This window comes from Glycine max, chromosome 17 (genome assembly GCF_000004515.6).
Source record: "Glycine max cultivar Williams 82 chromosome 17, Glycine_max_v4.0, whole genome shotgun sequence".
Lineage (NCBI taxonomy): Eukaryota > Viridiplantae > Streptophyta > Magnoliopsida > Fabales > Fabaceae > Glycine > Glycine max.
Window position 1 is genome coordinate 10,122,229 of NC_038253.2, and position 25,964 is coordinate 10,148,192.

A 25,964-nucleotide genomic window follows, 5' to 3' on the forward strand; every position below is an offset into this window, starting at 1 on the left:
GAGGTAATTTATGATTGAATGTTTTTATTATAAAATCAAGTTAGAAATAAAATTTAATTAATTTTTTTATCCAAAATAAAAACTAGTCAAAGTTGATTCAATTTAATGAATTGTGGACCTAAAATCCATTTTGAAATCTTTTACAACATGTAATTAAATATGTAAAATTCGATCTAAAATCAATTCTAAACTCAAAATCAATCTATAACACTAAACCAAATGCACACTTCTTACCATAAACCCTCGATTGGAAAGAACCAATGTATAAAAAAAGGAATGGAAGTAGCCAGATCAATAATAATAGGGGGACATTTTGTACATTTTTTTTCCTTTCCTTTCCCCTTTTTATAGATATATATATATATATATATTTGTACAATTTTTTCTATTACACAACATTCCACACTACCTTTTTTCTCAAGTGATCAATTCATACCCAGTAACAACGTTATTTGACTTATAGATCACCTAAGCAAAATGGCAAGGTGTGAAATTTAAATTTGCTTACAACTAACATCATGTGATCCTGCAAATCACACAAAGGCGAAAACAAAGAAGAAAAAAAGGGAAAAAAGAAGTGAAAGACAGCAAATAGGATCATAAACCATTCCCTGCTCCACCTGATTAGCGAGATCATAATCCACAGCAAATAGGGTTATAAACCATCATATGCCCTCTTCTAGATTCAGCCGCAGCAAAACCACTTTCTCTGCATTTAAATTTCATTTCAGAAATTAAATAAAAGCTCATTAATAACTTACTAGATGGTTCTTCAAATACAACAGCCTAAACCCAGATTACTGAAAAGAATCACTAGTTTTGACTGACTATTTAAGTTCACCTTTCCAGAATATTGAGGATTGTTATAATTCTCATTCTTGAACACAGGATCAGATCTACGTGGGGTTGGGGTTGCCGTTGCTGTGTTAGTCTTCTTCTCATCTCTAGCCTTGTTGAATATGACAGTAAAACCTTCCGCTGAGGCAGGATTATTCACATCCCACTCACCGAATTTAGGCAATGGACGACCATTCTCCTGCTGCATATATATGAAGAAAAAGTTTAAAAAGTTAGTGCATGATGAGTTTAATGTCCTTATTACTAGCATGTTATGTTCCATGCTTCCATTACTGCAAATTCATGTTATTGATACTAAATCATGATGTATATTCTCTAAAACTGATGACTAATCTGTTTATACGTTGCCTCATTTTTACAAATAAAAACAACATTTTGTAACAAGATCCTGTATTGAATTGGATTAAAAAAATAAAAACAAAACTTCTTAAATTTTTTCCCCCAAGAGAAAATATATACATAACAAAACAGAATGATTTGAATTCTGGTTTCAACAATTGAAGCAGCAGGGTTAAAATTCAATTGCACCGTTTCCAAAGGAGAAAAGAAAAGTGTTATCAATTCTGATTCTAAATTCAATCTATTCATTCCCTTGTATCCGTCTCATTGAATGCAAGTGCTAACTCATTTCATCAATCAATCCACAATCCATAAACTGAAAGATAGATAATAAGACATATTTCTCGAAAATGGCATTCCATTATAGCTGTACCATAATCAATTTTCTAATGATGCAAAGGTTTTAGAAAATGGTATGCGACTGAAATTTTAGCGACAAAATAAAAAATTGAGTTTGTATAATCGCAATGCAGCCACATTTGTCAACATTTCCCAAAAATATCAAGTACTACAATAAAAATGCTACCGTGACCCCAATTTAAAACCTGAGATGCAAGGAATTAGGGTTCTTAATCATTCAAAGGATGAAATGTCACTAAACAACGAATGATCCATTTGACAAACGTCTTATATATCAAACATGATTCTAAACGTGAATGGTTTGTAATTTGTGGATGAATAGAAAAAAATAAAGAATTGAAAAAGGTGGGAGAAAAGAGGAGAATAATACCGAAGACATTGGGGAGGGGTGAGAATCGCAGGTTTGGATTGAGAGAGAAAAAGAGCAACGATGAACTGAGGAGGAACACAACACAACACAACACGAACACAAGAGGAACGTAGGGTGAAAGAAAAACCAAGTATTTCAAGAGCCATTTATTATTAGGACAGACCAGAATACGAATACGTGGGAAAGGAAAACCCAAACGGCATCAACAACACAACACGCTGTCGTTTGCTTTCTTCGACCAATCTAGATCTTGCGTCGATCTCTAACACCCTCCTCACTGTGCGCGCGCCTCCTTTTCAATTATCATCTTTCTCCTTCATTTTAATCATTGTAATTTAAGACTTGTTAAAAGATTTTATGGATGAAAATAATATTAATAAAGATATATTAAAAATGATTCATTTTCAGAAGTTAATTATCGATAAAATTAATGAAGATATGTTAGTTAATTATACATAATTTTATTATATATGATAAGTTTAATAATTTTTATAATAAACATCTTAAAATTGATATCAACAATAATTTTATAATATCTCTACATGTATTATTTATTCAAAAATAAAATAAAGTATAAAAAAGTAAAGCTATATCTAATTGTTTAGACGATTTATAATAGAATAAAATGACATTAACATAATCAAATAATCAAATGTACCTTTTCACTCTTTAATTTGAGAGATGAAAGATATAGTCGATTTTTTTAAATTATAACCATACAAATTATTAGAGATGTAGGAAATTAATGGTTATATAAAATTTCATTATATTCCTTGTCGAGCTTTTTCTTAGGTCAAATCCGATATATGAATAATATTGTTTGTCTCATCATCTGATAGCGTGGGCCTACATCTTAGTGTTCACGTCAATCTTTGATAATGCTTTCCTTAGCTTCCAAAAGTGTGAAAATATCTTTTGAGTTTTTGTGTTACCGTAAATCCACCTAACATTCCTATTGTCATGGTTAAATTGTGTGAAGGATGACCCACACACCACATTGTCAACTATTATCCATAATCCTTTTGGTCGTTTAAGTTTCAGCATTGGATCAGCAATTCTTTGTTCTATTTCACAAACATTTATTACTCTTGGTTCCCAACACTCTCGGATGCCATCTTTTTCTTTTACACTGTAACATTATTTTATTTCTCCCATTACTATAAGGGATTAGAACTACAAAAAAATATAAGATATCAATGTCTATTAGACGTAGGAAATTAGATGGCTATATAATCCCATTATACTCCTTGTAATCTTACTTTTCTTATTCTAACACATTTCTACTCTGAGTATAATATTTTTCTGTTATTAGAAATGTAAGAAATTAGACGGTTATATATATATATATATATATATATAATTTTACTTTACTCATTCTAATACATTTTTACTTTGTGTATAATATTTTTTTTTTTGGATTTGTACTTGTATTGTTTATTTTAAACTCGAAGTGTTATAAACACCTTTTAACTTGCTAGATGCTCTTGAACATGTAGGAAATTAGATGATTTTATAAAAAAATTCTATATTTTTTTGTAATCTTACTTTAGTGATTCTAATACATTTCCACTTTGGTATAATATTTTTCTCTCATTTTCCTCCTCTGCAACCATGTTTCCTAATAATACTCAAAGTAGAACATTAGAATGAATAATGTAATGTTACAAGGAGTATAGTGTACTTTTACGTAACCATCTAATTGCTCACATCTCTAATAAAAACATGTAAATAATTAAATGTTAACTTTATTCTAAACAAAACCCGAATACATTATTTTATACGCGTGTAGGGACATAAAAACAATCTCAATTGATTTGCATTTTTTATCAGTGCGAAAAATTACAAAAGCGGGCAAAGAAAACTAAGATAACCTAACAAAAGAAGTGTCTATGACAACAAATAGTTCAACTCTGATGGATAGGTGGGAAGAACTATAAGGAACAAATCTCCCGAAGGATTGTGTTTTATGAGATATTTTAAAAGGTTAATATCTCATAATAATTATTTTATAAAATTAAGAGAACGAGACATTCTTAAGTTTTTATCATGAATTTATTTCTGTTTTAATAACATTAATATTATATTTATATTACCTATTTTAATATGGATTAGTGCCATATTTTAATTGAAATTAATAATTATTTTAATTGTATTAACTATAAATTATTTCTTATTAATTATCTTTTACTTTTATATCGAGGAGTTTGCTAGCTAATTATGTTCCCAAATTAATTTTGAAAAAAAAAATTGTTATATCTTGAAGATTTGCACATATTACAGATAAGTTCTCGAGAACCATGTAATTTTACACGTTTTAAATTTATCTTGTTCATAACAGACATGATCGTGAGTTGATAATTAATAAGAGATACTAATTTTAAACAACGAGTACAACACTTTGTTGGCCAACTAATTGGGCTGGTATTGCCTTCAAGAAGAATGTGCTGAAACACAATATTTCATTAATTCTTGAGCAATCAGACATTGGTTTGCATTTAAATATTCCTTCGTAATACATTACAGATTTACAACATAAATTGGGTTGTCTAACAATTGAATTAGATTGTGCATTGAGAATATCTAAGTACATGTCTATGTGCTTGACGTATTCATTGCGCATAATTATATTTTTGAATAAAACTATCTCTATCTTTGTATACATTTATTCTCGTTTTTCGTTATTCTAAGTACAAGTGAAGTCTTATCTTTGTATACACCGGTGTATGTCACGCTTTCTAGTAAAATTTTGTAGAGATACTGGCTAGTTTCCTTTATATAAGCTATAATTCTGTGTTCTTTTTTATTTCATATATATACTTTGTAAGTTGATTATACATTTCCTCTCTTATAATATTCATTGAAAGTTAAAAAAAATCTATTAATCTTTTATTTCCTTTTCGAAATTGCAAAGATAAAAAAACCTGTCATATTTATTAAAACTGTCACAATTTTTAACAGTTAAAAACTGCCATAACCCTTAAAAGTAAAAAACGATAAAAACCCAAAACAGAAAAGTTAAAAAAAAAAAACTAAACTGAAATCTTAAATAAAAATAACGAACAAATTTGACCTATTATTGACAAACGTCTGGTTTGTTTTCAAAAACGTATTCAACTTTTTCATAAATGGCAACCGTGTTTAGCTCGTAGCCTGATACAACGAAATTGGCATAATTGATTAATTAATACTAGTAATATTAACATCAATTAGGTAGGAGTCATCATCAATATCGTGCCTGCTTTAATTTATTCATGACCAACTTACTCAATTCACATTTCCAAATTTGGAATTGTATTTGAATATGCTGGTAATTAGCTTTACTCATTAAATAACAGTTGGAATTGCATATAATTAAACATATATTTAGTTGGATTGAATGGTTTTTTTTTAAAACAAGAGAGAAAGAGAGAGAATGCGAGGGTTAAACTGATAAGAACAGATAGAATGTAAGTGTAAATTATAAGGGGCATTTGGCTTTTATTACATTTTATAAAAGAAAAATTACACACAAACTGTAATAAAATATTTATTTTTTAACCATTCATCAAATATATCATAATATTTACGCAATATTCAGCATATAATTGTTTCAAAAGGTTTCGTATGAGATTAGTTCATCAACTCCCCAAAAACTTAATATTATGGGAAAATTTTGAACAAGAGGGATAAATTAAAGTGAATATATTTGACATATATAATTATATTAATAAATTAAATATGTATTGCACGAGATTGTTGTATGCTAGATATAGTTACCCGGTAAATTAGTTACAATTAATGTTAGCTTTGCTTTTATTTTTATAAGTTAATTTTATTTAAAATTAAATTTGATTAAAGGTAAGTAATGATAATTCTAAAAATATGAATAATTTACTTTTAATTTATTTATTATTTTAAATTTATTAATTAAGTGTAAATTAATATGATTGTAATTTGATTTACATTTAAGTATTATTTATTTATTTATTTAATGAAATGTTATTAACAATATATTTCAGGTTGAAAAAAATATTTCAGTGATAACATGTGATATAAAATCTAAACGAAGTAAACTTATTTTATATATTTTGAGATTATAAATTTTTGAATGATAGAAAAATAATGTATGAAAATTGCTATTGCACTTGTCAATACTTGTTTATGTAGTAACAGATACATGAGGTGCATATAATTAGAAATTAGTGAAAAAAATTAATTTGTATAATAATGGATACATATAAAAAAATAAGGTTATTTTTGGACCATGAAAACTCTTTTTTCACATGCTATCGTTACTAAGTATTTACTAATTTTTCAATTATTAATATTTATTGAAGAACCTAACTAATAATTTTTAGTCTAATTTTTTTTTTGATGTTTTTTTTTCATTTACAAGAATCAAATTTAAGACTTCACTTGAAATATTTGTGCTTAAGTTCACTTTAAGCAGCATGGTTTAGGTTAGGACCTCTTCTCTCTTTTGTTCACAACCCCTTACGTAGTCTTTAATGCTTTTTTGAATATGTATATAGTCAACAAATGAACTTTTCATATTCTAATGGCTAGAACTTTTTACACAAAATTTAATAAAAATATAGAAAATTTCTTTAGAGAACTTTTTTTATATGAAAAAACTATAAAATAATTGTAGAAATATTATTATTTTTTGTAAAATTTATCATTCGAGTTTTTTTTATGTTATTTCAATAATAGAAAATGTAAAAACTATATAATAACACAAGTAAACTTTAGATGGAAATATTAAAATAATTTTAAAATTATTTCAAAGGAAATAAAAAATGTAACAAAAAAAGAATAAAAAAGGCTAAAAACTTACCATAGAAAATATGAAATAAAAAAGACTTAATCAACAATGTAAGGGATAATTCTTGGAAAAGGAAATAAAAAAACAAAATAAAAAATTAATAAGTAAAGTGAGAAAAACCTAAAATATAAAGTGAATAACCTAGTATGATGGACAAAAAGACATATAAGAGTAAATTATTAATATATTTAAATTATAAAATACTATTAAATGATTATGATATTTTATTAATTCAAATTATTGTAGTGGATACTAATTGGTTAATTTAAATATTTATTTTTATTAATCTAACTACAATATACATTGTTGAAATTGATTAATATTGTATTAATTTTCTCATATAAAAACAAATTAACCTAATAACAATGTTTAACTAATATTAATTAATTGACTAAAATTATAACACTGAATACTGATTAAGTGAGTTATATATTTACTTTGCTTGATTTATAATAATGCTAGAATTATAATTACCGAAAAATAAAATTATTCTAGTTAGGAAGATAACACTTGTGATACTTAGTTAAATCTCTTAAACAATTCTCTTAGAGAAAATGAAACATTTTAGTAAATGTATGAAAAACTGATGTGGATGGATTCACCTTTTATACTTTGGTATTTTTAAGAGTAATATTTTGCTTAAAATGAAACAACTATTTAGTACAATGGCTATGTACAAAATCTACAACAAAAAATATTTTCATTGTAGCGTAGAAGGTTTGTACAAATTATAAAATAGATAATGCATGTACGATTAAATTGAAAAGGGAATTGGATAATCAAAGAGAAAGTGGATGTAAAAATTAGGTCTTACTCACCATTGGTCTTTTGAATGCAAATGAGTCAGGTATTGGGTTCAATTCACCCATGTTGTAAGGTGTCCTTCAAAGGTTTTTTTTATGACGGACAAACATTGTATTTTTTTTATTTTATTGGCAAATATTAGTAATTGGTATGTTATATTAATGGGAAACACTAATCATCTTGAAAATTTCAAGTTTAGGAATTTTTTTCATTTTTTTATATGGAAAGATATATGATGTCACACTGGAAACATAAGTGTAAAAATAAGATACAAATAATGAAAATTTCATTGTCATAAGTTATTTTCTTAAGATCATATTTAGTTATTTTTCCTAAAACTAAAAGATAATTCTTACCGATAGAGAAAACTTACATTTCATTCATATTCATGTTTATCTTACTAAATTACACACCTTCCAATTTAAAGGGAATATGACAAGAAAAACAAGTAATAAGAAATAAAATCCAAATATTATCAAATCCTAATAAAAAGATAGGATCCTCATCTTATTAAATAAAACCAAACCCAAAAATAAACTAAAACATACTCTATTAAAATCAATTATAATTCCTAATAAAACTAATCTCAAATACTCATTAGATTTACAAGTAATGACTCAAAATTCTTGATAGTTAAATCAAGTATCGATGCCCTTGGACTTGCAAAACTAGAACCACCTTATTAGGCCATCATTGCACTCACTGGAGCTCTAATTGTCCCTTGTGTCTTTTGGAGGTTTCCTTTTATTAATGGGTCATCACTTAGAGTCAAGTCTTTTTATGTTTAGGCTTAATCTTGCGAGAAGTTATTTTGGTTCATATCACTAACTAAGTCAAATTTATGACCTCGACCTCAAGTGCTTATCTTAGAAGACAAAGGCAATTTATTTCTGACTTTAATACATAGGTAATACAATTCTATTAAATAGCGTGGTCCACAAGCCTCAAGTATTTTCAACGTGTTTCTAAAGAAATTTGTAAAAAAAAAAAAAAAAACACATAATAGTAAACACAATTCAACTCATCTTTCTTGTGTTTCTACTCGTTTTACAATTTGGTATTAGAGTTTGAGTACTTTATAGCGTTAAGGAATTTCAATTACAAGACTCTTATCTTTTTTTAGATGACTATCGATATTAACAAGACTTAATAGTCTAGTCATATGCATTATTTTATACATTATTTTTCTTTCTACTCTCTTTTCCACTTACACAAAGATAAATTTTTCTTCATTTCTATCTTCTTTTTTTGTCTTTGTTCATCTAAACAATGCATCATTTCCACTCTACTCTTTTTAGTTTTATCCTTTCCTTTTTTTTCCTCTTTATTTAATTCCTAATCCAAAAAGAAAAACTAGTATTTCCTAAACCAATATTTTTAAAAACAGATCGGTCATTGAATTTATGTAAGTAATGACTCAAAGTCAAATGGTCTAATCGTGGATAGACGGATAATAAATAAATAATATTATTTTCATTTTTAATAAAATACATTAAGTTATTTAAAATGTATAATTTATATATAAAAATACAAATAGTTTGTAAATATATCATAAATGATTTCTATAAACCCTTTTAAAGAATTAAATAAATATTTATATAAAAAATTAAATCCAAATAATTATAAGTAAATTCTTCTAAACTACTACTTCCAACCAAAGTTAAAAAATTCGGTTCGGTCAGTGACCGATTGAGGTAGTGAGTCAGTGGTTCACGACGGATCAATAATTGATTCGGTTTAACTTAATATATATTAAAAAATTTAAAATTATATATGTATTTATTATATATAAGTATATAACTAATATTATTTGATTAAGAAAAATTTATTCATATTCCAAAATTCAAAATAATAATTGAAGTACTAAAGTTGATAACACAAATTTACAAATAATAATTCAATAACACAATTACATAAGTCTCAAATTTTTTTGGAGTATTGTTTTGTTTTTTTTATGCTAAATGGGTTTTAAAAACTGGATCAGATCACTTGATTTATTCCAAATCAGATGGTTCTGATCAGATCATTTTGAACTACATGTATGATCGGTCTAATAACCAAATTGGTCTAATTATGTCATTAGGTTCCGGTCTGACCGGCCGAGTCGAACCGGATTTTTGAACTATTCTTCCAACAATTCAATCGGTGGAGCATAGAGACACCGGTCGTTGGTGGCCATTAATAAATCACACACCAAAGTAACCAAAGATGGCTAGCAAATTTACTTCCAACATAACAAAAAAGATGGCTACGGTACGGATGCTTCTCCCGCCGCTCAACTTCTTAATTTCATAAAATCATCGTGAAAAACGGTTGGTGTGGTGGGGACATGCTCATTTAATGCATCGATTATTAGGAATTGAATAATTTTTTTTCCTAATCGATCTCCTCATAAATGTATTTATGGAGCATACTTCTATTGAAAATTAATAAATACATATAAATATTCAATATTAACATTATACTTTTATTTTGATTTTCATAAAATATATTTACTAAATTTTTAACAAGGAGTATTTATTTTTAAAGTACTACTCCCTCTTGTCTCAAATATAAATATAAGGGAAAAACATATAATTAAGAAAATCAATTAATCACATTTAATTACATTAATTTTAATTAAAAAATTATATTTTTTAACTTATCGGTTAATGAAATTTGATATATAATAAATAATAATTAAAACTAATATTTCAATTAAATGTAAGATATTTTAGAGATAATATCATTAAATAAAATAAATTTAGTTAAATTTTTATTATATTTAACATCAAGAAAAATGTATTTTTTAATATTTGAGATCAAAGGAGAGAGTAGTTGTTAGTAAGTTTGCATTTTTATGTTATTAAATACAAAGTTGTACTATTAAATTTGATTTTTAACAGGTTAAATAGCTCAAATTTATTTAAAACTATTTATAGAATAAATTTTTGTGACGTCGACCCTTAATTAAGTCTAGCTCCCCAGCTACCCCCTCAAACCGCAAGTATTAATAGGATTATTAATGTAAGACGGACACTACTAGATCTGCACAGACTGCACTGCAAGCAAGTCGCAAGACGGTGCATGACAAAAGTGTAATGTGCCATAATAAACGAAAAAGAGAGTCATGTGGCAAAGTCAAACCACCAACAAAAACACAAAGCTCGGACAGTCTTGAAAAAACTACGTAATTTTTTGTTTTTCTGAATTTTAGTTTTGAAACTGTAAGGAAAAAAAAAATAGTTTTGAACAATAACTCTTTGTATTTATTAAATAATCTTAACATTAAAATTGTATTTTAAGTAATTTTAAAATTTTATAAAAGCTAAGTCAAATTATTTTAAGTAATTCTTTTTATCATACCTTTTTTTCCTTTGTAATTCAAAACACATATAAAACATGAAGGAGTCTAATTCTAGTGGTTGACAATAGGTTATTTAAGAGAAAGTATATCACCAACATTTTTGTTTTTAAATCTTACTTTTACGTCCTTGTACAATATACAGTTTGTTTTAATTGCTTACCGTTTAGCCAACCACTAAATCAAATAATAGTAAAAGTAATTTTTTGGGTGATCATAAATTTATGATATGATAAAAAAATGTTTACTATTAATGTTCATGAGAAAGAGAAATTTAATTGATTAACTTTTAATGAATAGGTCTCTTTTAATCATATTTTTTTCCACTCAAAAGATTTGAAATTTTGTTTAGTTTTACTTGGACCAATAACATATATTAGTACGAGAAGTAATTTTTTTAAAATAAACTAAAAGTAAAATTTGTTATAGTTAATGTTTAAACCTTAAAGTAATGAAATTGTTGTATATATAAAGCTGAAAACTCTAGCAAACTGGCAACTACTCATGTGGGAAACCAACTAAGGAATACCCTTTCAAAATGGCTTCTTCTGTGTCATCCATGGTTTCTACCACCCTCCTCCTAATTACCATCTGCACACTGTCCTCACTTCTGTCAGTTGCATCTGCAGCAACAGAGGAGGGACGAACAAGGCCATTCAAAAGGGTCTATGCCTTTGGAGACTCTTTCACAGACACTGGCAACACCCAAAATGCAGAAGGTCCAAGTGGCTTTGGCCATGTTTCAAACTCTCCCTATGGAACCACTTTCTTTAACCACTCCACCAATAGGTACTCAGATGGTAGGCTTGTGATTGATTTTGTGGCTGAAGCACTTTCACTGCCTTACTTGCCCCCCTACCGTCATAGCAAAGGCAATGACACTTTTGGTGTTAACTTTGCTGTTGCTGGTTCCACAGCCATAAACCATTTGTTCTTTGTCAAGCACAACCTCTCCCTTGACATCACTCCTCAGTCCATCCAAACCCAGATGATATGGTTCAACAGGTACCTGGAGAGCCAGGACTGCCAAGAGTCAAAGTGCAATGATTTTGATGACACTCTATTTTGGTTTGGGGAGATTGGAGTCAATGACTATGCCTACACTCTTGGATCTACCGTCTCAGATGAAACCATAAGGAAGCTTGCAATCAGCAGTGTCTCAGGAGCTTTACAGGTATGATTTAGGACAAAATTTACAAATAATTCTTTAGGTGAGTTAGGTTCTTATTGTGTTGTTCTCCCATCAAAATTGGAGTCTCACTTTTTTAGTTGTTTTTTGTATTATTCACCTCGATAATTTGTGTTGGCCTTTAATTCAAACTTTTATTAAGTGAATTGTCGAGGTAGAACTCTAATTTCAATTGAAAAACAACACTAAAAACATCTATAGATCTTCATCTAATTTTTGTGGTTTGGTTTACTGTCCTAATTGGTCTTTTATACCAAGTAGTTAAAACTCAAAAACTTGAAATTTTGTGCACAGATCATCTTATCCCAATTTTATAATTTTCATTCCTTTGTTTTGCAGACATTGCTTGAGAAGGGTGCCAAGTACCTAGTAGTGCAGGGTTTGCCTCTAACTGGGTGCTTGACATTGTCCATGTACCTGGCTCCACCAGATGATAGGGATGACATTGGATGTGTGAAAAGTGTCAACAACCAAAGCTACTACCACAACCTTGTGCTGCAAGACAAATTACAAGAATTCAGGAAACAGTACCCTCAAGCTGTCATACTTTATGCTGATTACTATGATGCCTACCGCACTGTCATGAAGAATCCAAGCAAATTCGGATTCAAAGAGACCTTCAACGTTTGCTGTGGATCGGGAGAACCACCTTACAACTTCACTGTGTTTGCCACATGTGGCACACCTAATGCCACTGTGTGCTCAAGCCCTTCTCAGTACATCAATTGGGATGGTGTTCACCTCACTGAGGCCATGTATAAAGTTATTTCTAGTATGTTTTTGCAAGGAAATTTCACCCAACCTCCGTTTAATTTTTTGTTGGGAAAAAAGGAGAGGGTGGGGTGAATGGTTCACCCAAGAATAATACTAATATTTGGGATTTGCTTGTCCTTATGACTTTAATGCATCTGCTAATGTAACTATAAGTGAGGGAATCAGGTTTTACCTGTTTTGCTAGAACTTGTGTCCTCTGCACATCATGTATGATGAGTTCAAAGGAATATGTTGTATTTGTATTTGTATTAGTATCTGCCAAGGCTGTCTTAAACTCGGTATCAGTTAGTGCTTATCTAGATTAGTTGATTTTGGGTTAATAAAGTGGTTTTCTATTTATATATAACTTTTATTGGGAAGTTTTAAAACTACAGAAAATATAGTTTTGTAATCTCATCCGATAAATATTACCATGAAGATAAATTCATTAACTTTTAAAAAAATTAAAATCATATTTAACATAATTTTTTTTATTAATTATACTTGACAATTTAAAAACTTTTTATATTTTCCGTGTGTAAAAGGAGCTCTTGAAGAGTAAAGAATTGAGGCTGTGAATATGAAAAAAACCTGTTGCCTCAAAAGAATTACTACATCCTTAATATATATATAAAATCTTTTAGCCTTCTTTTTTTATATTTCAAAATAGTTGTCATTTTAGAATTTCAAAATTCAATCAATGTTTTTCTCTCTCTTGAATATATTCTTATTTAATATCAATAAATAGTGTGATGTATTTTATTCGGTTTTAAATATAAAAAAAAATTGTGTCAATTTTAAATAAAAGTAAATATCAACTAATTTTATATAATTTAATAAGACTATTTCAAAATATCCTTTATTAATTGAAATTTTATTTTTAATGTCTCTCTTTTATATTTTTTGGCGTATAGTTTATTACTAGTCACTATCATATGAAATATACTCCAACTTTGTTGTACACAAAAAAAAAAAGAATAAGTGTATGTAATTATTTCCTCAAAATAAAGAGTTTAATGTTTATGTAGTGTAAAACAGTTTTACACTATCATCTAATCATAAATTATTATTTGAATTATTTTAAAAGTCAACAAATTTATCATACATGATGAGTTGGGTTAAATAATTGTATAAAAAACATATTATTAGTGTACAACTTTTTTCCCCAAAAGAAATACAATATTTCTTTCGAACTTAAATACAAGTAAAAAATACTAAAATTTATATTCATTAAGGATATCAGTTAAGTTTATTTTATTTTATTCATTTTATATAACAATGAACTTTGTTTCTTAAACTATCCTTGATCATATGGTGTTCTCATTTAAATTAACTTTAGGATATTTTTTAAGTAATACTCTCTCATGTATTATTTATAAGACCCAAATTAAAAGTGATGTTTGATTCTTTTTATAAGACTCAATCCATAATGTTATTTGTATTAATTATTTTTATACAAAAATATTTCTAATTAAAAGAGATATTGTAACACAAATGATCAAAGAAAAAAAAGAGTACTAAAAAGTAAAAACAATGATTATTAATGAAAAAATATCAATTTAAGACATATTTATTACTATATATCAAATTAAGAATTTTCCTTGATCCTAATGAATTAAATAATTGGATTTAGTATAACAGAGTAACAATTATTACGTTGAGAGAGTAACATTAAGGGAGTGTATTGAATAAAGTTTTCAAAGGATTTCAAAAGTATTTTTTTTATAAAAAAAAATTTGTGATATTCAACCAGACTTTAATGATATAAATAAGTATTGTGTTATTCAATTAACACTTTTAAGATTTTTTAATGAGAACAACAAACTTTAGTGGCATTCAATTATAATTTTTTATAATTTATAAAAAGTATTTTGGCATTTAATAATATACAAATTTCGATAAATTATTTTTTTTTAAAAAATTGATGTATTTCATCAAACTTTTAAGTACTTCCTTCGATATATAAACAACATAGTACAAATTATCAAGACCAAAAAAGTGGTGGTCACACTTAATACAATCATAAATTTAAATTTTATTCCAAAAGTGTCATTAAGTTTAAATATTGTAAGTAATTGTCTCATTTAATATTAATACTCATAGTCCAAGTGTCTAGTAAATAAAGTTAACAATAAATTAAGGATATAGAAGACATTTAACTCTAAATAAATTAAAAAACTGGTCATTGTTGCTTGTAACTAGGATCTAAGAAAAATATCATTTGTTATTTATATATAAAATCGGAAGTAGTATAAAATATCTATCAAACAATTCCACCCAAATCTTTGATATTTTGCTAGACTTGTATTTTTCTATTGGTTACTAGACTTTATTTTCTCTCATCACACATACTTCTTATCGCTTTAATATTCTTCGAGATGTGTGTGCCATATGTTTATCCTATTCTTTTGAAATAAAAAATGTCAAATATATTTTTCGCATTTGCACTTTTCCATTTGTTTTCTAAATTAATTTTTGTCTTATGTACTAAGACTAATCGTATTTTCTTTGTATTGACTATGTATATTACCTGTTCAACGAAATATTTTCATGACTATAACTCTTAATTTCTTCATTCGCATAACCCACCAATCATCTTACAAATTTTTCATCCTCACCACTCTTTTCTATCCATTTAAACATGTCATTTAATTTATCATGCAATAATTCTAGTAATTAAAAAAATAAAAAAACTAGCATATAATTTTAAATGTATATTGTTCAAATCTAAAAGTGAGAATGATAAAATGTTATTACAAGAAGGGTTAATATAAAATGACATAAAGCTATAATCAATTTAGCTATTAAAAGATTAAAAATTATATTGATTTTATTTTTTTATTCAAATCTCATCATTTTATATTATTTTTTCATTAACTTTTATGATTTTGAATGTATTTTTTAAAATTCATAGAATCTTTTCAAATCTTATAAATCTATAAAATCCTTTCAAATCCTTTAAATTTTTATAATATAAATCCATTAAAATTCAAATTATCATAAAATTTTGTAAAAACAATCTGATAAGTTATAATATTTTTACATAATTTTTAAAATCTACAAGATTTTTTATACTAAAATAGTCTTTTAAAATCGTAATTCAATATAATCTCCTAAATATAGTTGAGTTAATTAAATTTACTTACTATATTTTAATATATTAAATTTAAATTTTATTTACTTTTATTTAGATTCATACGGAGTATTCAAAATAGACATACGGTTGAAAGATTCGGAGAAAGTCAGAACTTCTTCTATTGGTCTTAGAGAAAAATGAATCCTAAACATATATTTTCCAAGAAATAGATTCGCCACATCAACGCATGGGTAAATTATAACTTTTGAATGAATATGAAATTTTTAATTAGATTTATCGAGATAAAATATAAGTGGTTGGATTTATATTTATCGTTGCAATCAGTTGAGCGCATGAATGCGAAAACTTTCCAACTACATAAAATCCGGTCCCATATTTTCTTCGGCTCACTTCTTCCAAATTAATTAGGGTGGGCCTCTTGGAACCGGTGAAAGGAATTAAAGGATGGAGGAAGAATCTAGAATACCACATAGGCAAGAGTACTATTAAATTCATGCCATAATTTTGACTTCCGTTTGATGCATTCCAGTTTGCTTGATGTTTGCAGAACATGATCAGAAGTAAATAGCACATGCTGGTGGTTGTGAACAGTTACCCCCTTTAGCAAAGAACCACATCAAACACAAAATCATACTACTATTAACAATATTGGGGAACATTTAATTCTTACCTAAGTCGACGGCCATAATAATTCAAAAAGATTGGTACATGAATACTCATACATCCCCCATTCTGTTGCTTTCAGTACTCTAATTGGTCATTTGCCAAAACGGGTCCGCCCATTTTGATAAGAAAGCAGTAAGCGTTTTGCATTAATTCAAACTCCACATCCCTAATACTGCAACAGCTGATATCTTATATGACACAAACACATCTTTTACGAGTCTCCAAATATGGTAAGTGTTTTTATAAAATGGGAATTTTAAGCACTCTAATAAACATATACTGTACATCACCTCACAAATACCAGTCCTGAAATGGTAGTGGATCTCCTCCTCCTCATCTAAATTATCTAATGAATAAAATATATTTTTTGATCTTATAGTTATCAAAATATTTCATTTTAATTCTTATAAAATTTTGAATAATTTTTTTATTATAAAATTAAAATATGTTACTTTTTTATTTGGATATATCCTAACCTACTTTTTAATTTAAATTTAAAAAAATGATTTTTAGGTGTTAAAACCATCACAAAATAAAAAAATAAAAAAGCGCCACAAGTTTTAAAGCCCTCTCTTCCCTAACCTCTTCATCTTCTTCCAACTCATTAAACCACAACCCCAAAATCACAGATGAAAACCACAATCATTGAATGTATTGGACCTAAACATCATTGTTTCGATGAAAGTTAGCAACTTGGGAACCATCGGGGTGGATCTCAAAAACAGCGATTCAGTGAAGGTTTGGATCGAATACGATGGAAAGGTGGTGGTTTTTGGTCTATCCAAGATAGCACCGAGGTGCAGTGTTGAGGGGTGAAGTTCTGCGGAAGTGACGGCGGCGGAGGTTGACGAGTGACCGACGGAGATTGTTGAGCGGCAACGGTTGTGGCGGTGAGAAATTGGGATCAAAGGGACACTCGGAGGTGAATCGCATGTGCCAGTTACAACAATGGTATTTCATTACTTAGTAGTGACCAAATATACAGACAAAGGAGCAACTAGTCATAATCCAGGTAACCGGTTCAGCTGGTGTAGATGTGGACTTTAATGACCAGGATGAGGATGGATTAGAAGATGAGTGTGTGGAAGAAGATGGCTTTGTCCTTAGTCTTCATGCTACCGAACTCTAGCTGCTTCTCATTTTCGGAAACGAAAAAAGCAACACCGATTAACACTGGTGCCCAATCAACCATTTTCCCAGAAAATCAACAAAAGAAATAATCATAGATATTTGAGAAAAGTAAAAATGTGACTTTTGGTGAAGAGTAAAGGTGGTGGCTTTTGTGGGAGGGACACTGATTAATGAATGAAGAAGCATCGAAAGACACACTTGGAAGCACAAGAAAAGAAAAGGGTGGCATGTGCGAGCTTGAAGGCAAGGGGATTCAAACCACTTGAACCTGATTGCTAACCGTCTAGTGAGGAAAGAAGGGACTGGAAAGTTTCAAAGAAGAGGAAGAAACTTAGGAGATAGGGACTCTAATATTTGTGATGTTTTTCTTTTATTATTTTATGATAATTTTTAATCTACAGAAATTATAAGAAAAAGACATGAATTAATAAGAAAGTGACGCGTAGATATGAAAGCTCACAAAGTTTAACTAGTCTAACTTCAAGTTAAAAATAATATATTTGAATTTTGTGAGGATAAAAAAGTTATTTGAAATTTTGCAAGAATTAAATCTAAATATTTTTTTATTGGTGAGAAGGAAAAATATGTTTTAGTCTTATCTAATACATATATATTTCCTACCATCTCAATTATAAGAAAAAATATTTTTATATTTATTAAAATAAATAAATAAATATCATTTAATTGTACCAATCTCATTTAAAAATGTATTTTTAAAAATTATTTTTTATTAAATAAAGTAAAATTAATTAAGATTTATTTATATTGAAGAAAAAAATGTGTTGTTTTTTTTTACTTTTATTTGATATCGAAAAAGATATAAGAGTTATCTAACTTCGTCGCGGCTACTTGGATCATTTGGAAGTCTAGGAACATGGAGCTTTTCCAAGACAAGGTGTGGCACCCATGGCACACCCTCACTCAAATTAATCATCTGGTTAGGGAGATCAAAGTGGCCTTTGCCCAACCCTTCTCCTTCCCCTCCAGATCCCAACACCATTAAAATCAACACTGACGGAAGCTCCTTTGGGAACCCAGGAATATCGGGTTATGGTGGTGTCTTTCGTAATGAGCATGGCCATGTGGCTTCTTGGTTTCTCGGGCAACAGTGGGTTTATGACTAACACAAATGCGGAGTTGTTAGCAATTCAAAACAGAAAGGCTAGCAGTCGGTGATTTGTGAGTCTGATTCTGCCCTCAGTCTTCTCATGGTCTACTCACCCTCTTGCTCCGTTAGTTGGCGATATTCGTGGCTTAGTTTCTGCCCAGTGGTCTGTTACCTTCAATCATACGTTACGGGAAGGTCACCGAGTTGCTGATTGGCTAGCCAAAGAAGGAGCCTCTTCCTCTTGTCCAATCATGCCCTAGGTTTCTTCTATCCTAGGGGTAGCTGACCTTCCTTTGTTTCCTGTCATTAGTTTCCTCCAAACAAAAATAAAGGAATGGTATTTTTTATTTATTTAGTATTCATTGCTGGAAGCTAAAAAAAATAAAAATACTTGTAGGAAAAACAAAACAATCGAAAGTACTATGACTAGAATAATAAATAATTAATGCTATATCATAAACAAGAAAAATAAGTAATGCTTTTTTCGCCTTTTTAAGGTACTCCTACAAGTATTTATTATCTAAAGTTGTACCAATACATAGACAGACGGAGTACTACGTAAAAATTATTTTTTCACCGCTAGGATTTATTACAAGTTTATATACTTCATCTAAGCTTGCAATTGCACAAGTACAGGCCTTCAACTCTTCTTTGATCTGTGTTGAGCTGTTAGTTGTTATTGTCGGCAGTTGTTCCATTTATTTAATACTCTCTATTTATTTCACCGGCGGGGAGGGGTAGAGGGGCTTGGGTAAAGGCAGTGGGGAAAATAGAGAGAGAAAAAAAAGGAATTTGTGTTACTATAATAAATAGTACTCCGTACTAGTAATAAACTTCATTCAAATTATTTTCTTTTTCAATGACACTGATAAAAAAACTAGTAGATATTTATATCATATAAATAAATTAGATTTGATTATTCTAAATCCTTACAAATATATTTTTACTTATATTTTAGTGATAAATTATCATAAAATAAGCTCTTAAAATAAATTTGTAGATTAAACGATCAAATTAGACTTTTATATAGATCAAACTATTAATTTTTACATTATTAACCCGACACTCTAACCGATTGAACTAATAGAGTAATTATATTACAGTATAAAATAATTAATGTCATTGACATATATTTAATGCACATATAAATTTAGATAATAAATTTTTTGACAATTAATTTTGATCTAATAATTAATTTATTTACATATATAAATTGTAAATAAAAATCATAGGTTTAATAAAAATTTATATATGTAAAAAATATATTATTAACATAAATCTACTAATATAATTTTTGACATTATTATAATTAATTTTGATCTAATAATATATTTTTTTTATATATAAATTTTAAATAAAAATTATAGATTTTATAAAAATTTACATATATAAAAAAATTAATTATTAGATCAAAATTAATTATCATAAAATTTATTATATAAATTTAAATATATATTAAATATACATTAAAAATTTTAATATTATATATAATCACATTAATTATTTTATAATATAATTAACTTATTAGTTCACTTTCTTTTAAAATATTATCCTAATAGTGTGAAAGTCACCGTCTTCTTTCTTGTCCTTTTTGGGCCTTTGGCTTTGGAGTTTCACCAGCTTTTAACTTGAACTGTTAACCAAATGTTTTGGTTTTGGGCAATGCCCAATTTGATCACTGAATTTAGATTAATATAGATACAATTTTGGTTAAAGTAGTTGTTTTGAACATTTTAATAGAGCAACTCTCTTCGGTGTTTTTAATGAGGTCAGCTTATACACATCATTTATTTTTATTCTTCCTAATATAAACACTTTTAAAAACTCTCTCTAATGGAGCAACTCTCCTTGAATGTTTAATGGATCCCCAAAAAAACTTACATTGTTACATTTTATTAATAAATCATTTATAAATTAATTAAATTTTAAAAATTAAGAACGGCCATAAAAGCATAAATTGTTTTATTAAAATTTTATTTATAAATAACTTTTTTATTTGAAAGCTCTCAAGCACCGGTGCTTCCTAAAGCAACTCTCGTACGGTTCAACAACGACATTAAGCTTCCCAAGCATTGATCCAAAAATTATTAAAGGAGGGTTCAATTTTTTTTCCTTAAACTATTTAAATATCTAAACTCTAAAAACTAAATATTTAATAAATAATGACTTTTATATAATTATTTATTAGTTTATACCTAAAATTAAAATATTTTTTTATTTCAAATTATACGAGAAGGAAATACATGTGTTTACAACTTGTATAATTTTTTTCAAGTTTTAAAAGACTTTTGGTCTCACAAAGACAATAAAAAATAATCTTACAATAATAACAACAATCTAATAAAAAATAAAATAATACCAAAAGTCATCAAATTTCATAACAATTATATATAATATATATAAATGTGTTTATAATATAATATTAATAATAATTAATATTAATAATTAGATATATAAATAGATAAATGAAACTTATAATAATACACAATATATAGTTAGGATAGATCATAATAATTGATGGAAAGTCATATGAAAATAAGATATATTAATATGTATCTCTCTTTGAATTAGATTATAATTGGTGGGCAACATATATTATTAAAAAACTAATATTTTTAAGCAGTACTAAAAAATATTAACATATAATCATTAGAATTAATTATCAGATTTATTAAGCAGTGTATTATTTTATTTTTACTAGAAGTAATATATATTATTGATTAATATATATTATTATATATTAACTAGTATATATTCTTTTTAATTATTTTTTACTAGAAGTAGTATGTTATTATTAATTAGTGTATATTATTAATAGTTATTATATATATTATTAATAATATTTTTTTAAAAAAATTATATACATAATTTAAAGAAGTTAATTTGAGGGAGGTTATCCATCCCTAAGCATCTGTGTTTCCCAAGTGCAGTGCTTCTTAAAGACCCGTTAAATGCGCTCAAAGTTAGTTAAATAAACTTATAAACTCTTATCAAACACATTCTTAACAGCTAAATTAGAAAAAAATCATAAAAATATAATTTGTTACTTGTGTTAGTTCATATATTAAGTGAGTTTATATTCTTTATCAAATCGACCTATATGACATTTATCTATCTATGTATGACATACATCTAGTGACAAATCAATATGTTATTTATTATGCTTGTTGAGTTGAATAATGATATTTGAACACAACTTTCTAAACATCTAATTAATACTATATATATATATATATATATATATATATATATATATATATATATATATATTATTTTTTTATTTTCTTTCACATATCACGTATAATATTTGTATTTTTTTTCTTTTTTATTAGATGTCAATAGATTTTTGGATGTTCAACAGCCATTTTGTTTAAAAATTTAAGCTGGTATATCAAGAGAAAAAGTAAAAGTTATATGTTAAAGTATTTCAATTCAATGAATGTTCTATATTATTTAAAAAAGTATAATTTGTTTGAAACATTATATATTGATAATAAACCTTTTTGTATTAATGTATACTATTTTATATGATAAAACATTATATTTATATTAATATTATTTATCTTAAAATATATACATTAATTATGATTTATATTTTAAATTCTTTAATTTAATTATAAATGATATTAAACCAACAAATTAAAATTTATCTCATCTCATTGCATATATTATCAAAGGTTAATTTGGTAAAATTCAAAAATAGAGAAATTAATGTGAAATTTATGATTTATTATTTTGTTTTATTATATTTTTAAAATTTTTAATTGGTATGTTATTTATAGATATTTTGTTATTATTTTTATATGAAATCAACTTTTACGAGTTAAGTTTATGAAACTCTCATAAATCTATGTAAATTCTCGAATTTGATAACTTGATTTTAAATACAAGATGAAGGTTATGGTTGAAATTAGATGAACACCTATGGTTGCTATGTCTTTACTCAAATTAAGCTAGTTGGATCAAGAAGGTGACTTCCGTTGATTGTTGTCTGAAAGCTGATCATAACTGCTCATAGTTGGTGTCCACCATTTCTCAATTTTTACTTGTACCTAATGTAGCTCCAAAGTGCTTATATAGCACTGTTAATCCATGAGAATGTAATTTTTTCACTTTGGTGTCAGTCATATATATTGTTAGAGACCGGACATGTTAATCTTTGGAAAAATGACTAATGGATTTTACATGTATGGTTTTTAGGCATCTTGATAGAGTTTTTTTTTTTTTTTTTGCATTTTTAATTACTAATGTGGCTATTAGTCTATTACTAAATGTCTTAACAACGAATTTGAAACTTGAAAGTGTAACTCTTAGGAATTAATGTCACTGGAGAGGAAGAAAGGTGGTGAAGTAGAGGGAAAGAGAGGCAAGGAGCCAATATGCATTTATGATGACCACTTGAGTGTTCGGAGCATTTGTTTACACATTCAATACGTGTGTCTAGCAAAATTTCCACACAAATGACTAGAGAAAAATAGTAAAATACAGAAGCAACTATGAATCCAATTTTGTCAAATGTAGAAACATGCACTTAGTGTGTGATGAGATTGTGAAGTAGCAATAACATGTGCAGCATGAGATCTCCGTTAGTACTATAAAATTGGAGGTTACCAAATTTCTGTTCTTATAGTTGAATTTGCAAAAAAATTATTCAAAATTATATAGTTGGGCAATATGCACGCCAAACAAAATACTTTTGCTTGCGTACGTTGAAATGGTAAATAACCACGTGTCTTCTAGTTCAAGAGGATCCTATTTGATTCCAATCCTTATTTTAATATTCTTAATTTTTTTTATGTAAAAGCTAAAAATTCAAAGACATATATCCTTTAACAATAAACCAAAAACTTTAAGATCTAACAGCATATTTGATTATTATGAATTAAGATAAATACCATAGCTATTTGATTACCTTAGTGATGTGGAGTACCTGCAACAGTCAAACTCACAAACTCACAAGCAAGACAACATGTGGTTTTATGGTTCTTCTTCAACTCAACTCAATTATCTCAAATTTGAGTAAAGACATAGCAACCATAGGTGTTCATCTAATTTCAACCATAACCTTCATCCCATGGTTTTTACCTCTACTGAGTACCGATTCTGTTTAATGTTTATGAACAAAAATCTTACAGAATGAAAAATGGAGGGACGGTATCATAAAGAGAAAAAGAGTAATGAAGGAAATTCAACTAGTGAGATCTACTCTAAAATCCATGATATTTATTCATTTTATCGTTTGGACCACAAGGTTTGCAATTATATTAACTTCTGACAGTAGTTTATTTGAATCGAGAGGGCGTATTGGTTTGGGTATCGAAGTAAAAGTCCTCTTTAATGTTGTAGATAAAAGTTAAAACATTGGTGGGGATACTTGGATGTAAAAAATCTTGTGATATGTGGTATGTATAGAAAAAGCTTACAGAGAAAACGTACATTTTGCTTGAATTTCAAATATGAAAAATATTCAACATCATATTGTTTGTTGTGGGCATGTAACTGTTGGAAAATACCCAAGTCTCACATCGGGCTTAAAATAAAGCTAATTATTTATTTTGAGATGAAATCTAACATGGTATCACAGTCAGACTTTGTTCCCGAGACCTCGCTTTCACTTCCGCTGTGATCACCCACCATTTGTTATTCATGCACGAGCCTAAGAAGTGTTGTGCGTGAGAGGGTGTGTTGGTAAATACACAAGTTTCACATCGGTTGCCTCACTCTTTGGAATGCACCTTATATATCTGTTGGACAATTTTACTCAATTGATTTTAAGATGAAATCCAACCTTAACAATGAGAAAAACTACATGAAAATGCCTATGTAGAATATGGGACGACAGGGAGATACTGAGTGAATCAAAATTACCCGAGTCTTTTAAATTTGTGTTTTAGGCTTTTAGCTGTAGGTATGTAGCTTAGCATAATTATTTTTACAGAAGTAGAAAATCGTGCAATGGGATGAACGCAAGTTATTTGAGTTTCTTTTTGTAATGGACTTACAGAAAATGGAATCATATCATGGCTTAATAATGCTTTCACCTGTGCATACATGAGAAGAAATTGGTTAACCATTTGCTACTCTTTTATGTAATCAATAGTGAACATTTATTTCTTATAGATTGGCTTCTTTTGGTTACTACCTAAGTTGTAGTTGAATTATGTGAACTGAGGGAGTTTTGTATAAAGGTTTACACTACTTGGAAAATGTAAAATAGAATACCGATGCCTTTCTGCAGACCAAACATTATTTACTTAAAATTATTCTGATCTGATACAGGTACCTATATGTTACACAACAGGAGATATCGCTTATGTGATTATCCAAATCCAATAGTAACAACAGTTCCTGTTTGTGTCTGTTTTCAACTTGTAATTTACTACTTGTGTTGAATGCTTTCCATGTTTTGAATTTCTTGTAATGCAGGTAAAAAAAAGTCATTTTAGAAACACAAATGGATACAAAGTCTTTTTGCACTCCTTCCTTTTGTTTTTCTCAGACAAAGACATTCATCCTTGGATTTAGAAAAGGTGGAACCGTTCTTAACCAGATAGTTACTGAGCTTGGCTTCTCAGATATTGGATTTAATGTGAATTCACCGGGTGTGGGACACCCTAAGGACAGAAAGTTTAGCAGTTCTGAAGAGATTTATGCTGTACCTGAAACAAAGGAAGGCTTACTAAACAACATCAGTGAGAGATTCATTATGTTGATGTTGGTCTGAACTCTGCTGAGACATACTTAACTAATTATGATGTGTTTAAGAGAATCCCAAAAAAGCTCATTGCATCTTTTATCCTTTCTTTCATGTCAGTCAGACTATGTCTATATGTAAAGACTATATGCAAATAATTATATTCTGTAAAAAAAAAAAATAGAATTGTAATTATAAGTTTACAACTCTCCACTTTCAGCATGAATTTGCTGTGTAAATTTCCATTAGCTGGATTGTTTAAACTAAAACTGTGACTCAAGTAAACCAAAGATAAATAAACACAGTTTTCTTTCTTATTTATGAGATATCAAAGAGCAATGAAATGGGTATAGAGAGTGTGTATTGGTTTGGATGAATTTCAAATATGTAAGTCTCTCAACATTATATTTTTGTTGTGGGTATATACAGGACAATGAAACAAAAAACA

At 27.8% G+C, this 25,964-nt stretch overlaps 2 protein-coding genes across 2 annotated transcripts; one reads left to right on the plus strand and one right to left on the minus strand.

Annotated features, from left to right (window-relative positions):
* Positions 1 to 247: 247 nt before the first annotated feature.
* On the minus strand, positions 248 to 2,256 carry LOC100811925 (protein NOI4). Its single transcript, XM_003550812.5, has 3 exons — positions 1,928 to 2,256; positions 842 to 1,039; positions 248 to 709 (listed from the first exon to the last, which is right to left on the minus strand). Exons 1-3 carry the CDS (start codon positions 1,934 to 1,936, stop codon positions 686 to 688), a joined length of 231 nt encoding a protein of 76 aa, XP_003550860.2. The 5' UTR covers positions 1,937 to 2,256; the 3' UTR covers positions 248 to 685.
* A 9,122-nt stretch (positions 2,257 to 11,378) lies between these two features.
* On the plus strand, positions 11,379 to 13,077 carry LOC100810163 (GDSL esterase/lipase At3g48460-like). The gene is given in 2 exon segments (NM_001317616.1): positions 11,379 to 12,052; positions 12,407 to 13,077. Coding segments are annotated over 2 exon segments (1,143 nt in total). The 5' UTR covers positions 11,379 to 11,416; the 3' UTR covers positions 12,914 to 13,077.
* Positions 13,078 to 25,964: the final 12,887 nt, after the last annotated feature.

Excerpts from the sequence above, each read along its gene's own strand:
- LOC100811925 (XM_003550812.5), bottom strand. Across the intron at positions 710-841 it reads ATCCTCAATATTCTGGAAAG|AGAAAGTGGTTTTGCTGCGG; the intron begins GTGAACTTAAAT and ends ATTTAAATGCAG.